The 17194-nt window shown below is 40.2% G+C and overlaps 2 protein-coding genes and 1 long non-coding RNA gene across 3 annotated transcripts in view; 1 reads left to right on the top strand and 2 right to left on the bottom strand.

The window, feature by feature from the left end:
- Window positions 1-17194, bottom strand: part of LOC146459521 (uncharacterized) — a 181777-nt gene that overhangs the window by 81198 nt on the left and 83385 nt on the right. The gene's annotated exons all lie outside the window — the stretch shown is intronic.
- On the bottom strand, window positions 373-15156 carry LOC146459532 (uncharacterized). The gene is made up of 10 exons (XM_085089429.1): window positions 15022-15156; window positions 13572-13688; window positions 12335-12464; window positions 11102-11414; window positions 8827-9027; window positions 8021-8098; window positions 7251-7416; window positions 6148-6210; window positions 1333-1620; window positions 373-829 (listed from the first exon to the last, which is right to left on the bottom strand). Exons 1-10 carry the CDS (start codon window positions 15152-15154, stop codon window positions 633-635), a joined length of 1686 nt encoding a protein of 561 aa, XP_084945555.1. The 5' UTR covers window positions 15155-15156; the 3' UTR covers window positions 373-632.
- Window positions 9871-10748, top strand: LOC146459533 (uncharacterized). Its single transcript, XR_014857945.1, has 2 exons — window positions 9871-9959; window positions 10383-10748. It is a non-coding gene; the product is annotated as an uncharacterized LOC146459533 (long non-coding RNA).

The following is a 17194-nucleotide window of genomic DNA, read 5'->3' on the forward strand; positions in this document are numbered from 1 at the left end:
GTTCCCAGAGATTTTCCATTGTAAATTGGGGAGGGGCGGGAAAAGACCCTAGCATCAGCTGGTCACGTGACCAACAAACTTGGGTGTAATAAATTAGCGATGAGTTTGTACATAATGTTGATATCGACTGGCGCTTCGCGCTTGGCTAAATAAGCGCCTATTATGCAGGCTGCACGAAAAACCCTGCGCACCCTGCTCAGCCTGTCTAAGACGAAATCTTGTCGAATAGGAGGGGTTCTCGATCTTGATAGTCAGAAATGTCAGCCGTCTCCTCCCCCTAACCCACAGGGGGCGAGAGGAGATGGCTGACATTTCAGACTACGATCTTGATTGATTTTTAATTTTATAATATCACCACAGCAATTTAAGATATCAAGTTCTAACTTGTTTAACAAGGTTATTCTGAAATCTAAGCCAATTTTATCGGCAAAAGCAAAAGAAAAAGGCACATGTTGTTTGCCAGTTGTTTACGCTCCGATGGTTGATTGACAACTGATGGTGAGAATGGCCTGGCCAGGCCCCTTTTATACCGGAACTTCCTGTTTAAAGCCACTTTCGTTGCCCTTTTCTTGGGGTCCGCTACCAGTTCTAGACACTATGCAATGATTAGGATGTAATTTAAACACAGTTTTTTATCCTTTGGCATCTCTAATCTTCTCATAAGCGTGGGCGACATTTAGCACAGTGGCGTCTTCAAATTTCCTTCCCACAATCATCATACCAACTGGTAAGCCATCACTGAAGCCTGCGTTGATTGACAGAGCCGGGTGGCCAGTTGCGTTAAACGGGCTTGTGTTTGGACTACTTTCAAACGCCTTTTCCAGATATTCTAAAAATAATGGTTTAGTAATCGCATTAAAACGATGCCCAGCACTTAATTTGACAATTAGCCGGTAAAAAGTAAAGATTTCTAGCTACTGGCTAACCTAGGCGTAGCTCGGACCTCTGACCCCATTGTCTTAAGTAACCGACAGCGAACAGTCCATGGGTTTTTTTTTTATGAGAATCTAACAAGCCAGTAAAAGTAAGGGAACAGCACTAATCAAAAGAGCCAAATTGGAATTCTCATGCAGAACTGGATCGATGACCGTCAAACAGAAACAGATAAGACGTCGACGGCTGACCTGGTGTTGGCTTTTTAAACGTCATTTCATCCCTTAAAAACGAAAGGATTTCCAGTGTGACGAAACACTTGTGTGGCATTTTACCAAAGAAAAAAGTTTTATCACTTTGGATAACGGAGAGGCAAAGGAAAAAAAAGGTAGAAATCAAAGCTCGCCGAGCAATTAAATCGATTAAAGATGTTGAAGGAGTTGTGTTTGATAACCCTACCTTCCAGAGATGCATTTGGTGACGGGAAAGTAGGTGCCTTCTTAGGAATAGTTGGCATCAACAACACGTCACAATCTTCAAGGGCTTCGTCATAAGCCTTACTAAGCGTCCGTCGTAAATTCTGTGCCTTGCTGTAGAAAATCCCATTGTAATCTGTCTGAAGATAGCGACCAAGCAAGAACGTTGTCTTGCACGTATCTGGTAAATCTTTAGAGTGTGTCCTCAGACTTCGTGCGAACGCCTCTTGTAGAGATGTATCGTAATACATCCTAGCGCCTGTGCCAAAACCTACAAGAAAAAAATGTGTTTATTTTTAGTGATTGACTGATTGATTGCTTCATTAATTTGCAGAGAAGCACTACTACTACTACTACTACTACTACTACTACTACTACTACTACTACTGCTGCTGCTGCTGCTGCTGCTGCTGCTGCTGCTGCTGCTGCTGCTGCTGCTGCTGCTGCTACTACTGCGCTACTGCTACTACCACTCAAGCCCGTAGCAGGGGGAGGGGCGAGGGGGGGAGGGGGGGGGGGGGGCTCAGCATTTTTGGAAGTTACAAAACAGTTTGCCAAAAAATAAATAATTAAACCAAATTAATCTGCAGCAATCAGTCTTAAACTCTGACGCTGCAAATGCCTTTTCACAGCCCTTTAAAAATGTGTTTACTACCTTTCAGTTTCCTTCGCTAACAGTTTGTTTTTATAAACAACAATAACAACAAAGGTACTCCTACCTTGTGAATCGAAAATAAAAACCAAAATGGATCGAAATCAACCAATCTTAAGCCCTAAAAGCTGTTGAAATAAACTACTTGTTTTCTAAGGCATCTGCTCATTTATAGCAATACAAATGTCCTTAGACCTCCTTAGTGTATAGTGATTGACTGATTGGTTGCTTCATTAATTTGCAGAGAAGCACTAATTTGCAGAGAAGCACTACTACTACTACTACTACTACTACTACTACTACTACTACTACTACTACTACTACTACTACTACTGCTACTGCTACTGCTACTGCTACTGCTACTGCTACTGCTACTGCTACTGCTACTACTGCTACTGCTACTGCTACTGCTACTGCCACTGCTACTGCTACTACTACTATTACTACTGCTTCTGCTAAAAACAGTTTTTTTGTAGAAGACACTTATATGTAATCCACATAAATCCGTTCTGTCTAGAAGCACTGTCATTTTATTACTCTTTAATTAATTTTGCATAGAAGAAGAAGAAGAAGAAGAAGAAGAAGAAGAAGAAGAAGAAGAAGAAGAAGAAGAAGAAGAAGAAGAAGAAGAAGAAGAAGAAGAAGAAGAAGAAGAAGAAGAAGAAGAATTACAGTCGAACCAGTCCCAGAGGTCAGACCACAGGGGGTCTAAATTTCGGGTAATTTACAAAAGGCAATCGCGGAGACCTAAGTCTTTTGCCAGTTCTTATCGAAACCCATAGTTACAACGTTTCTTAGCTACAAGTATATTAAGACTGGTCCAAAATTATTCTAGGCAAAAAATCTGAGGGTCCATGGGTGATTTTTGTTTGTATCTCGCAAATTACTTAATACAGAATTACAAATTACTTATTACTCCAGGTGGCGCCGTCTAAATTTTTCAGGGAACGGAACATAAGCAAAAAGATAAGAACGATAAAAGATAAGAGAGTTTTCTCCTAAAAGAGATTTGATCTGATTAAAGTTCATTTCAGTGCGAAGTATAATAGTGCATATGTATTTTATCAATTGTTTCAATGCTAGGCTATATTGGGAAACACTTTCGGTAGCCCCGACTGTGAGATTTACGGCGTCTGCTGTAATGATGCAGCCAATATGTTAGAGCGACACATTTTTCGATTTCCGCCCGTGAGAGATACAGCAGATTGTGTGTGAAGTGGTCGCCTACGGGAGGTTGAAAACAATTGAAAATTACAAACAATCATCTCTAAAAGTGGTCGCTTACGAGAGGTAGTCGCCTACGAGAGGTTTCGTCTATAGTGATTTGACTCGAAAACTTTTGGTATTTTGGAGAAGTGATCGCTAATGAGAGGTGGTTGCTTACGAGAGGTGGTCGCAAAGGCAGGTTTGACTGTATAATAAGAACCTTCCCAGAATTCTTTGCACATAAAAAATCGCAAATGCTTAATGACTTTGACGATTTGAAGCCAAGGAGGATGCCACACATGGGGATAACCCTTGCCATCAAATATCACTCATATCAAATTTGATGTGATGACGTAATCAGTCACGTGACCACACCCAAAACTCGTTTAAACTCATTACGAAAATGAACACCCATCAATAATTCGAAAATATTCAATGTACTCAGAAAGAGATTGGTGTGAAGTATATTGAAATAGCCATTAATGTTCTTGCATCTTAAAATTAAACTAAGCACAAGACAGAAACACCGTAAATCTGCGGACTAGGTCGAGAGACATATCTCCATGAGTTTGAGGTGCATTGCAACATAAATTTGCATGCAGATGTTTATTAGAAGTATCTGTCAAAGCATTGTTACCATGGTAACGTCATCGGTCACGCGACCAGGACGCTCAGAAGTTTTCGAGGGTTTTGTAAAACTACATTCAGCCTAATGAAAGAGCGCGGAGAAATGGCGACTAAACGGCAAAGAAATCTGGGTGGTGTTTCTGAACGTCATTCATCGTCGACTGTTTACAAGCCAGCAAAACGGCGAGTAGGCCTTTCCCGATTGCGCTGAGCACCTTTTGAGCACTTTTTTTGAGTTTGGAGCACCATTTTCAAGTGCATTTTGGCCACCCTTAGGAACTTTTTCGCACTTTGGGCGTCATTTGAGCAATATTTCACATTTCGAGCAAATTTTGAGCAACGCATGTCTTCTAAAACATTTTAAAGGAAAAAACTGTGTCGTTCACAACGAGAATCGAGTTTCAGGTCATAAATTTGAATAACTAATGATGTTGTTAAGAATAAAAGACTGTTGTCATTAAAAGGCACGTGGACGTATCCTTAGTTCCTTACTGAGCGTGAGAACGTTCGTCGTTCCATGTGAAGTAACTTGAAAAATATTGTTCTATATTCTATCAACCTTTCGTAACAACCAGTCGAATATAAATAAATTGTAAGGTCAATTATTTCAGTAAAAATTGACATATTTACGCAAAGCTTAGGTAACTGTTCACAACTTTTAGCACTTTTTGAGCACTATTTTGAGATTTTGAACACTTTTTAGCCATTTTTGCCAGCACTTTTTGAGGATTTTACCAGTGCAATCGGGAAAGGTCTAACGGCGAGTCACGTTTTCGTCTGCTTCCCCCAGTAAGGACATTGATCGCGCGCTAGACTATGACGTAACGAAAAGACGTGTTTGTTCATTAGCAAATATTCCTTGACGTCCCCGGTAGAAAAATCCACCGGTAAATTTGGCGCGAACGAGGCAACCAAAACCAAATTAACATATAGAGTGACAAGTGAAAATGATATATGGCAATGGCTTTCGGAAAGTCTACCTGGAAACGAGCGAGGAAAGGTAGAGCCGTGCGAGAGCCTGGAGAGAGGCTAGCGTACCCGACAGCGTACATGCAGTAGTAGTCGCGTCATCTCACTTTCCTCGTTTCTTGGGGGAAAGCTTTTTGCCAAATTGTTTTGCTCTCCAATTTTTTTCATTCGTCTCCTGTGGAAAGTTGTGAACAGCTTATTCGACAGTAGGCGAGACTGCGTTTGTGGTTCGGTTTATAAGAGCCGTAAAAGAGGACTGAAGCATTGTAATGATAAGCTTTTGAGCTAGATTTACGGTAAGTAAACGGAAACAAATATTAGTTTCATTTTTGTTTTATGTACACAGCTTCAAACACTCGTTTTCTTCCAATTGTTGTGTTGAATTTAGTTTGTAGATAACACATGTTTACCTGACAGAGTTTGAGAGCAGTTTGTAAACGAAAACAATCACGACCACGAAATGTTGATAAGCTTATAACTATAAATTTTGTCCCTCGTGAAAAAACTTTTTGCAGTATTAAATAACACGTAGTTTTACGTCTTTGATGCATATTTTGACCAACGTGGCCTTGAAATCGTTTGTGTTCGTAGCACAGGTTTCAATTTCTTATGTCAAGAATTCGAAATATTTTTTAATTGTCCATTCCTTTGAATCCTTTCTTTCCCATGGTTGTTTAAAACCCAGGAATATTGATGCATTTACGTATTGAAAAATTATGGTAAATTTAAAATTTGTAGGTCATAAAGATGTTTTGTACAAGATATTTATTGAAACCACTTATCCTATGTTTTCTTTACCTCGTCGTACGTGTATAATAGTTGCTCTATTTTTGGTCAATAATATTTCTCAGACACAGATAAAATGTCCCGATAATGCGATGGGTAGGATTGTCCACGCTGCTCAATGTTTCACACTATTATGCTAATTCTTTATGCTTAACAAATGTCACTATATATTATGCTCAATGTTTCACACTATTGTGCTGATGCTTTATTCTTAACAAATGTCACTATTATACTCAAATTCTGAAGCGCACAGGGAGCCAATGTAAACGCGTAGTATGCTTATGCTTTCTTCACGCGGTAACAAGGCGAGCTGCAGAATTCTGTACAAGTTGAAGTGTATTAATCAGATACTTCGGGAGACCGTAATATAGGGAATATAGGGCATTACAGTAATCTAAACGAGAAGTTATGTAGGCATGAACGATCGTCTTGGTAGTGTCTTGAGATAAATATCGCCTAATTTTAGCGATACTGTGAATGCGATAAAACGCACTCTTGCAAGTCATTTTAACGTGCTCACTAAACATGTAATAAACAAGTGACCCACGTGATACACACCCGCTCCTTCAAACATCGTTCTTGTCCCTCCTTCAAGGGCAATCCCCCTGAGAATTCTCCTACCTAGAAACACGAGTAAACAAAGGGAGATGTACATGCTTTTTTTCCCTAAAATATACCGAATAGATTCATTCGTTGTAAGTGACCAAGATTAGTTGTTTCCATAAGTATGGGCAGGAAACAATAATCGATTTCTATAGGAAAGCCCACGGTTTCTCTCGGGTGTAACTCAACTTGCATTAGGGATCCTCAAACGTATAAAAACAACTATTCCTGTTTGCTGATAACTAATGTTAGTAATACACATTTCAGCAGATATTGAACTTTCGAAGCTAATATATAGGGTTCGGCCGAGTTTGAAAAATCTTCGGAATAATTAACGAAATCTACCCCCGTGAAAATAGTCACTTGTTCTGAGACTTATTTTACACTCCCAGCACAGGCGGTTAACAGTTTGTTGAAATACAGTGAACAAAAAAGCTAAAAGCTAATTCTAGTCGACGCCTCGATACGTTCAACTGATCATTAGTTTGACGGAAAGACAAAATACAATGAAAAAGACACTTCACAAGCCTTTCACACTTCCTTCTTATAGTGTCTTTCCGTTTTGATAATGTTGGAAACATCGTAACTCTCATGAATATTTGCTCTTAGCTTCTGATTAACAAATCGACGGCAGTTTTTTATGGTCTATACTCTTGTAGACCATAAAATGACGTCAAAAAATGTTCAAAACTCAAGTGGAACCACGAGCCGCAGGCGAGTGGTTTCACTGCCAAGTTTTGGACATTTTATGGCGTCATTTTATGGTCTATAAGAATATAGACCATAGAAGACTGCCGTCGACTTGTTTTTTACAATAACATGGAAAAAGTACAAGCGGAATTGGCTTTTTTTTTTTCGTTCAGAAAGCGCGCACGTTACATCTGACGTCATTTTTATTGTCTGTATTCTTGTAGACAATAGAATTTGAACAGTTATTGTATAATTAAACTTGGCTCATACTGCATGAAAACCGCATAGATTTCTTTTTTAAGCATATATTAATTAAATATTAACGTTATAAATAATGCATATTGCTTAGACATGCAGGACTCAATTACCATCCAAGTGCATTTTCACAGACACTTCTTCTACCGTTGCTTTTGTGTGACGTCCCAAGTTGTACGCGGCGTTTCTTACAAGCATATCCACATCAGCTTCTGAGCTGGGAAGTCCAAAACCTTCCTTCAATACACCAATTTTCAAATGCGATATATCACCTGTTAACTGGTAGATATTTTCATTTGTAAATGGGATGAGGTACAAAAATGGGGGGATTTATGGATGATTGAAGGAAGGAAGGGAGGCAGGGAGGGAAGGGAGAGTGGATGGATGGATGGATGGATGGACGGACGCGAGGGACGGATGAATGAATGAATGAATGAATGAATGAACGAACGAACGAACGAACGAACGAACGAACGAACGAACGAACGAACGAACGAACGGACGGACGGACGGACGGACGGACGGACGGACGGACGGACGGATGGATGGATGAATGTCACAAACCCAATATCTTCAGTTGTGCCTTGCTTCCAAAGGAATTATAATAATGTCAGGAATGTCAGCAATGGCCCTGCATTTTAAAATGAGGGTCTCATAATAGTAGAAAATAAAAAATTATTAATAACTTTAAAACAAATCAGGGGTTGAGAATCTGTTTCTGTTTCTTTAAACTGGGGAGAGTGAAAGACGGAATGCGTTCTTTGCGGAATAGCATGTACTTGGAATGAGATGAATGAGTTGAGGATTCGGCCTTATTTATCTAAGCTTAAAGGGAATTAAGCGGTTGATATCATAAGTGAAAAAAATGTAATGTTTAGAGCACCTTTGATGTGTAAGATTCAGGGACACACAAGTCACTCGGCTGTCTTGGGTCCAAGTCTCCGTCTCGTCCTGCTAAAACCTAAACAAAGAAACGGAGTATTTAGTGTCTTGAAGGTGGCCAAATTATTCGTACTGAAGCTCATTTCTATTAAGCTAAGGAAGCTGAGAATTTTGCAGATCTTTTTGTGATCTGAGGTTTTGGAGCGGTTTCTTGATATTGCGGCCCTGATCTCAGGGATGAGTTTTCAAAGTTTGAGATTTTCCTGTTCAATGGAATACACTCTCAAACGAATGCGATTTCAAAAGATTGCACACAGGAAACCAATTCAAGGACGGAGCATGAAAACGCAAGGGAAACTATGTTGTCAAATCAAAACGTATCCGAGTAATTTAGGATTGGCACTAGGTATTAGTATTGGTATTATAACCAAGCAATGTGATCCAGTAAATAAACTTTGCTGTTCTTTTTGACGATTACAGCTTTCAAATGTAACCTAACCCTATCTATACATGGCTTTTCTCGTCTTCTGGGGTCCGGGGAGGGGAGGATTCCGCCTCTCCCCCCCCCCCCCCCCCCGCGTCGATAATGTCACGGTAATTAAAGGTATGGCAATGACACAAGCAGTATAAATGTAACGTGCAACGACACGGATCAAAAGTTTTGTAAAGTGACTGGAAAAAAAATTAAGTATGCCTCGGTGCGAAACAAACAACTGAAAAAAAAAATGAGATCTCCTTTGCCGTTATACATGTAGTAAAGCATTTGCAACTGGCATGTGATAATTAATAACTTAGAAGGTACCATACCTCTAGCATCAAGGCTGTGTCATAGACTGTTTTAGCCATTGGTCCAGTGTGATCAATAGTAAGTTCCATTGGCATGATACCCGTATACGGTACTAACCCATATGTAGGTTTTAATCCCACAATACCACAGGCGGCGGCAGGCATCCTAATAGATCCCCCTTGATCACCTCCTAAGGCCATATCCACGTGACCACCGGCAACCTGTCAGAAACATTGTTAGGGGATTGTTACCTACGAGTTAATGACATAAATTAACCCCCCCCCCCCCTCCCCCATCCCCTGGTGGCTGAACCAGTTCCTACTTCGCTTACCACTTTGGCATGTATGACGTACAAGTTTAGAGGCCGAAGTTTGTGAGGCCAATTACCCTCTACATGGTACTCGCCTTCAATTGACTGAGAAAATTCGAAGGTAGGGGAAGGGATCGGGGACTGGCATCTTCACATCTGACCGGAATATTCACTTTTTATTAAGCTCTGAATGATTGTGATTATAATTATGATCTTGAGCTCCCTAAAAACATTATTATAATAACCCACCCATCCATTTACCGGGAAAATCAACCACGAAAGAAACAACAAACAAACAAAAAAACCAAAACAAACAAGAACATAAGAATACAAATCAAGATTATATATGCGTTAAAACATATAATTATTTACAGGCAGACATAGGTATATATTTAGAAACAATATTAATGTTCATAGCTACTAAAGGAAATGAAAATGTCAAGTTTTGTTTTCGATTTCCCTTAACTTTAATTGTAGACGTAGAGATATTACAGTACACAGATACATGCAAAGATACCAAGAAATTTATTATAAACGAACAAAAATGTTACACTGATGATTAGTAATAAAATGAAAGCAAGGAAACTACGAAGCAAGACTAATTTAGACTACGAGTAGTCCTCTATTTTTCTTTGGAATAGTAGAGCGAGTGAATCTCGCGAAAGCGCGCGGAAATTGCTTCCCGCGTGGAGACGCAATACTGGGAGGGAAAAAGGAGGATATTACTATCTTCCCATCGTACTTTGCGCCAATTTCGGTAAAATGGCTTCCGGTCAGTGAGAGGAATGTGCGTGTTTGAGGCCAAGTTTGAGCTGGATTTCTTCGTATCACAAATGATCCATGGTGAGTAATTTATCTTTATTTATTTCATTTACATTCAAATAAGGGAAAGGAATATTTTTCAGAGAGAGATATTCTTCAAAACAGCAATACTTTGCGTATTGTTCGTGGCTTGTCAACCATGACTGTTGTTATTGAATATGCATGACCTATTTTGAATGCGTTATTTCGGAACTTAAACGACGAGTCAATAGGATTATAATATTCAAAGATTAGCTTTTATATTTCAAAGTTTCACTGGGAACTGATTGACTCCTATTGACTCCACGTTTTCAACAAAAATTTTGAAGTTGAATGTGAGGGATTTTTGGCGCGATTTGTGTCATGATTCGACCTGTATTTATTGCTGTGGACTCATGTTCCAAGCTCCTAGTATTCGAGATTTTCTTTACATGTTTTCGCTTCATGTATTTCGTTTTATTGTAGGAGCCATAACCCTCAAGTCAACATCTGAAGAGGTCGCCGAGAAAAACACGAAACGTGCTTCAAGCGGTCGATCGAGCGTTTTCAAACTGTCACTGACTCACTGTTTGCGGCGTGTTCAACTCATCTGGAAAGTTCACGTGCCCGAGAAGCATCTTATACTCTATAAATGCAGCATTTCCGAAGACTGCCTGATATCGACGGCTAAATCCACGCAATTCAAGTAAATGACACTCGATTTCTCGAAAACCTCGAGTTGCCGCGTTACTATCTCGACGGCGTCCATTGAAAAATGAAATTCACGTGGGGCCAGCCGTTTGATAATATAGTTGCTACGCGGTGCATGCCGGGAAGATAGTAATATCCTCCTTTGGGAGGGAAGCAATTTTCACGTTTGCTTACGTGGTACGGTCGCTCGCATCGATCGATGTACTGGCTAAACGGAAGTCTTCGGAACATCTTCGGAAGTCTTTGGACATCTTCGGATATCATCGGAGCCCTACGAAAAATCCTGGCACTCTCAGGGGAAAATGTCGCACCAATAATTTTAAAAAAGTTGGCAGGTATATTTACTTTCCCTAACAAAAATAAGGAAGTCCTTGTAGTCTAAACTAGTCTTGCTTTGTACTTTCTTTACTTTCATTTTATTACTAATGAAGAAAGTGTTGAAACAAAGCATGGGGTTTCCTATTTTAAAGAACATGCCTAAGCGATTTTCTTACCAGGGCAGCAGATCCTGATGATGAGCCTCCAGCCATCCTTTTTGCATTGTGCGGATTTAACACGGGTCCTGTCGCTGAGGTAAAACTTCCACCATCGAAACACAAGTTTTCACAAACGGTCTTGCCGACTATGCATCCACCAGCGTCCAATATCCGGGACACTACAGTAGCGTCAACATCCGGGACAAAGCCCTCCAATAACCGGGAACCATTCATTAAAGGTATGCCCGCTACACATGTGTTATCTTTTATGGCTATTGTTTTTCCTAGCAATTTCCCGCTGGAAGCTCCTTTAATGTCACAGCGCCAGGCCCTTCATAAATAAATGCATTTTACCAAAATCAAAACTAAAACAACAAAACAAAACAAGGCAAAGCAATATAATGAAACAACAATAAACAGTGGGAACCACCCTTCGAAATCATGATAATTTGTTTTCCGTTGAATTGGTTACGCCTTGTCTTTTTAAGGAACGTAACTGAGTCGCATTCGAGCCTAAGTACAGCAAGAAGCAACTTGGAGTATTGCTACTCCTTCCTGGATGGGATGCTAGTGCTTCACAGGATACCCAGCATAAAGTGACTTGTACAAGGAGTATTGCTACTCCTCCCCTGGATGGGATACTGGTCCACCACAGGCTTAGCCCAACAATATGTCACCGAAGAGAAGAGAGACAATGTGGAGCAAAGTTTCTTGACTAAGGAACAGTACAGTAATGCAGTGACCAACCTAGCCTCGAACTACCGACTCTCAGATTCTCCGACCATCCAATCAGAAGTCGGACGCGCTATCCCCTACACGACCGCCCCTTCACACTACGTTAGTCGTCTCATCTTTTACTAATCGTGAAATACTTCATCGTTGGTAGTCTTATTCGCGCGCTTTTCTTTGCCAATGGTCGTTTGTCCCACTTTGGAGTAGTTTTTCTGTTTTCAGTCTTTTTTATTGATTGATTGTTTATTGTTGGTTCTCGTCCTTCCTCCGAAAGGCTTTTCTCCGGGTTCTCCGGTTTCCCCCTCTCCTTAAAAACCAACATTTCCAAATTCCAATTCGATCTGGAACCCGAAAGCCATAGGTTTGTCAGTCTTAATAGAATGTTAAGTGTCATCCTCGTTAAACAAAAATTGATTTTAGTTGATTAATAAATTAATTTTTATTATTATTTTTTTTGGGGGGGGGGGGGGGGGGAGAGGGTTGGGTGATTTCTTTCTTTGTTTGTTTTGTAAAACTTACCAAGCATTGTAAGGGTTGTCATCTGGTGATGGCCTGTAACCTGTTGTCCGCGGATATTTCACTGGTAGCTTGGGTTCTGGTAACTCATACAATCGTTGATAAGTATCACCGAGGGTTTTCGCAATGGCCTCTACAAAGAATGTGAAAAGGAATCAAAGAGTGCTCCTTTCTGATACGTAGCCCTCTTTCAAGGCGTTTTTCTTAATAAACGCCCCCATTACCTGATTCGCTTCTTTATACTAACAGAGCAACCTTATTACGTTATCCGCGCTTGTATTTCAATGTCGGTTCCCGTCTAAGCTCGACCCGAACAGCGGCTGGTAATCGAGGTTAGCTCCCGTCCTGAGAGATCTTTGTTGAAGTAGACTGAGGGCGCACTCTTCAATTCGCCTCGAGTACAATTCGCGGTTTTCTCATTGACACAGTTCTTGCTATAGTTCATATTGAGTTTTATCAATCTGTTTTGTCATGAAAGGTGTGAGTCATCGTCGTTTGAAATGATACACAGCCAGTCGACCACTTCGCCTGATAAAGACCAGTAGTATAGCGGCCGAAACGTCGTGGTCTACAGTTATATGACACAATCGTGAAACAAACGATTAATTTGAGCTATCATACTTTTTCTTTAAAAGGAACCTCTACTCTGAAAACAACTGGACGGTAAATTGTTGAAAATAGTGTCTAAATTCTAAATTTTAGTTTAAGAAGTAGAAATAACTTTCAAGTGTGCTTTAAAAAAACTAAACATGATTGTCGCCTCTTTTCGCTTTTAAATTTCCCGGGCGCAGCCATCTTGGATTTCATCACGTAACACGGTTGCTCTATTGTTTCACACAAAAGAACTTCTGCTTACTAACAATAGCGGCAACCGTTTACGTCATAAAATCTAAAATGGCGGCACGCGGGAAATTTAAAAGCGAAAATAGACGAAAATCATATTTAATTTTTAGCACACTTGAATGTCACTTCTACTTTTTAGACTAAAATCTTGAATTAAGACACTATTTCAAACAATTTACCGTCCATTTGTTCTCGGAGTGGCGGTTCCCTTGAAAGACTGAAATCATAACAGAATTAAACGTCCTTAGTCTGATGAGCAGCTTTTCTCCACCACGCGCTCTCATTTTATCTTCGCAGTAAGCTCCACTGATGCAAGCTCAAATTTTACAATAAGCGTTAACTTTGGTTACCAGCTATTTCACTGGTTACCAGTCATTTACTACGTTTCGTGACATACTTTGGCATTCTTGCAATTCAGCCTCCTCCAGGTCTAGTCTAAGGCCTTGTGCTATTTCCTTTAAGCGTGACACACTGGGCACACGAACAGCAGGTTCCTTATACATGGCGGCTTGTTCTGTTAAAAGAAAGCAGCGTTAAAGTTTCGTCACCCGGCAACGTCACATGATGAGCTAAAGACTACCGTCCTGGAAGGTGGGGAGGGGCTGGTGGGGGTTAATACCACGGGCAGAACATATTTGACATCTGCTTTTCATCTTCAATTTCGTCCCATTTTGATCCGATGCACCTCTTGTTTGTTTTAATCGTTTTCGAATATTCATTCATTTATTTAATATTTATTCATTAGTTTAATTTATTTCTGTTTTACTCAAACTTCAATCATGTATGCAAAGACCTTAGATTGCGTGACGTATAAACTCTCCCAAACGCAAATTAAATGACTCTACTTGCGGACAAATTGACACTGTAATATCGCGGTTCAAACGTCGTGCTATCTCCCTTTTGAACGTAATTGAAGTTTGAATCTTGACTGTAGCTACACAGCAGATACAAACGTCGAACTTAATCAGTCGTGCTGGACTAAAATTACCGCATTAAAACATTGCATAAATTTTGTAAATGACTACATCATCCCATTGGCTTCCGCAGCAGTTTCAAGGATGACGTTTGAATTCTGAATCCCTGCTAAGTGATTTAGTACCTCTTTAGCACGCAAAGCTAATCGTGCTTTATTACTTGGCAATGCGACAGTTGAAGCTAACGTCGAACTTAATTCATGCTAATTTGGAAGAAATGAGTTCGGCGCGACGATTGCATGACGTTCACACCGAGATTTACACTTTTCTCGCACCGTACTCAGCACTGAGCTAACCACAGCCGTTTCTATGCTATTAAAAAATCGATCCCGTTGGTATCTAAATCGAGAAATTACGGAGATCAGTATCAATTGGGAGAACGGTACTGAAATGTAATACCGAGTTATTAAACGATCTTATCTGCCCGCACCACAATCAACACGTATAATGCACGCATAATGATCGATGAAAAATTACATACCAATTTGAATTGCTAAGGAATGATCACAGGAGTGTCTATGTGTTAAGGTACATACAAGTAGACTCGTACAGGGCTTCAATTTCCGATATTAAACTGTAGAGTAGTTTGGTCTCCGGTAGACCTATAGTCGGGATCGATGAATTTCAAAACTCAGTCAGTATTTACGGGAACAATTTGCATAGTTGAATTCAATATCCTAAGTAAATGTGAAACATGAAGTAGCACTGAATTAAAGTCAGCGGGATGTGATCTTGCTACTATTAGCACATCAGTATGCACTACGTGTGATTAAGAGGAAGTGTAACAGCTCCGACAGTAAACGGACAAGGGGTCTATTTCAAACAAAGAAACTGAAAGTGTACGATTTACGCACTGCAAGCTATAACTGTTACCTTTTAAGCTTTCCGTGAGTGACGCCGAGCCTTGCAATGTCACCTCGCTGGATAACTGGACTACAATACAGCTAGTCAATCTTAACGCTTGCAAAGAAATAGCTTCTAAGGTCACATGACCGATGAACAACATACATGTATACGGGGCAAGTAATTCATGGTAAGCTAACATATATTCACCCACATAACCCTAACCCTAACCCTAACCCTAACCGATTCGCAGTCACGCAACCATCGAAGCCTTTTTTTCACGGCGGCCATTTATAGGAATTCACGAATTTCAATTTTCAAATTAACTTTCCGTTCTTTGCACACATTAGGTAAAATGCAGTTGCAGATAGATGCCCCAATTCACACGAAAAAAAAAACCTTTGAACTTCTGGCCTCGAAAAATGTTTACTTGCAAACATCACGACGCCTTCGCGACGGTTCGCTGATCTTGACTGTAGGCTCAGCAGGTGTGAAAAACTTGTCCATCAGTAAGGGGCTGAAATGCCACGCGATACATCATGCATTTTATTGTATATTCCTTCTTTTCCGGTCCACTGAAGTAATCTTGATCAGTAGAATGTCTGGAGTAAACGGCGAACGTTAAACAAGATCAAGCTCACACCGTGTTGCTTTTTTGTATTGTGTTAATTTATCAGTTTCTGACACATCATTGACTAATTGAACCAGGCTAACTTCATGATCATCTCATGCATAAAGGATCCATGGATGAAGGCGATATAAGAGTTAGTTTGTGGTGAATTTATGTTATTTCATTACCGTGACGCCTGATTAAGAAAGTTGAGTTCGATGAATCTATGAAACACAAAGGACGCGACCTTATGCAATAATGGGAGAACTCTAATTGTCATGTACATTGAAAAAACAAGCTCCAAGCTGGCGTGATAGCTCAGTTGGTAGAGTACATCAAAGCAGTAACGCAGATGTTCCATTCCCCGCGTGAACCTGAAGAAGTTACTTTGAATTGCATGTGTACTTCTCGTCTTCGGCCAGATTTCCTAAAAACAATTTTTCGGACGGCGTATTTTTCTTTTTTAAAGAAAGGCGATGTTTGCATATAGGATACTACCCGTGAAAAGAAGGACGAAGATACTGTTGGTTCCTTTGTTACCGATGATAATAGTGATGATGACGCGTATAGTAGCGATGATGATGATGCGGGACGATGACGATCAATACGACGATGACAGCGATGGTTATTGTGATGGTATGGATGTAGTGTGGTGATAATAGGGGTGTTACTCATGGTGATGTTGATGAGGATAACAATGCTGCTGCTAATGACGACGACGATGGTGTTGGTGTTGGTGATGGTTATGGTGACTGACAGCGTTCTCTTTTCCTTCTAGCCGAAGTGTAGTACAACTCACGGTGGAAAGTTTAGCTTAACTTACGCCGGTGATTCCATCGAAAAAGAATCTGTAATAACTTTTTTAGAAACGTTACACAGCTGCCCATTACACCTAGTTCATATATTTTGGTTCGTGAAATTTAGAACAAATTAAACATTGTTTGCTACTTACAGGGAACTAGTACGCAGGCAGGACTACCGCCAATTCACTTGTTTACAATCAGTCGTTTGGTTGCGTGGTAAGGGGGAGGGGGGGTCGCTTGTGAAAAGTACTAGGATGCTGAGTTGAAAAAGGGAGATCAATCTGGGCGTTGCCAAGATACCATTGTATAGCAAACAGTGAAGTAAGCTCTACAATGCATTTAGGAGCGACCCTTTCTAGATCCTCACATTCAGTTTTCATCTTGAAATAGATTTCGCTGATAACTCTTCCATCCACTTGAGGTTTGAACATTTTATAACGTCATTTTATGGTCCATTTAACAATTATTCCACGAGTGCTTGTTGGATATGAGATGATAGATAGCCAACGAGGCGCGTAGCGTCGAGTTGGCTATAATCATCTCATATCCAACAAGCACGAGTGGAATAATTGTTTTATTAAAAACAATCAAGAAATATTGCTAGATCTTGCTGATTTCGCTTTGCAAGAACAACCAGAAGACAATTTAAATGGTCGCTATTTCTCGGGAATGGTATAATGGCTCATATACCATAGCCTCTAAGCCAATCAAATGCCTGGAATTGCATTATACAATAATCCAGTTTTTAATAAAAGAGTTTATACCATAGAAAACTGCCGTCGATTTGGCA

This window comes from Pavona decussata, unplaced genomic scaffold, assembly GCF_977016875.1.
Source record: "Pavona decussata unplaced genomic scaffold, jaPavDecu1.1 SCAFFOLD_219, whole genome shotgun sequence".
Lineage (NCBI taxonomy): Eukaryota > Metazoa > Cnidaria > Anthozoa > Scleractinia > Agariciidae > Pavona > Pavona decussata.

Excerpts from the sequence above, each read along its gene's own strand:
- LOC146459532 (XM_085089429.1), bottom strand. The coding sequence starts at position 15,154 with ATGTTGTTCATCGGTCATGTGACCTTAGAAGCTATTTCTTTGCAAGCG. Across the intron at positions 13,689-15,021 it reads ACTCACGGAAAGCTTAAAAG|AACAAGCCGCCATGTATAAG; the intron begins GTAACAGTTATA and ends TTCTTTTAACAG. Across the intron at positions 9,028-11,101 it reads CATCAGGATCTGCTGCCCTG|GTTGCCGGTGGTCACGTGGA; the intron begins GTAAGAAAATCG and ends TGTTTCTGACAG.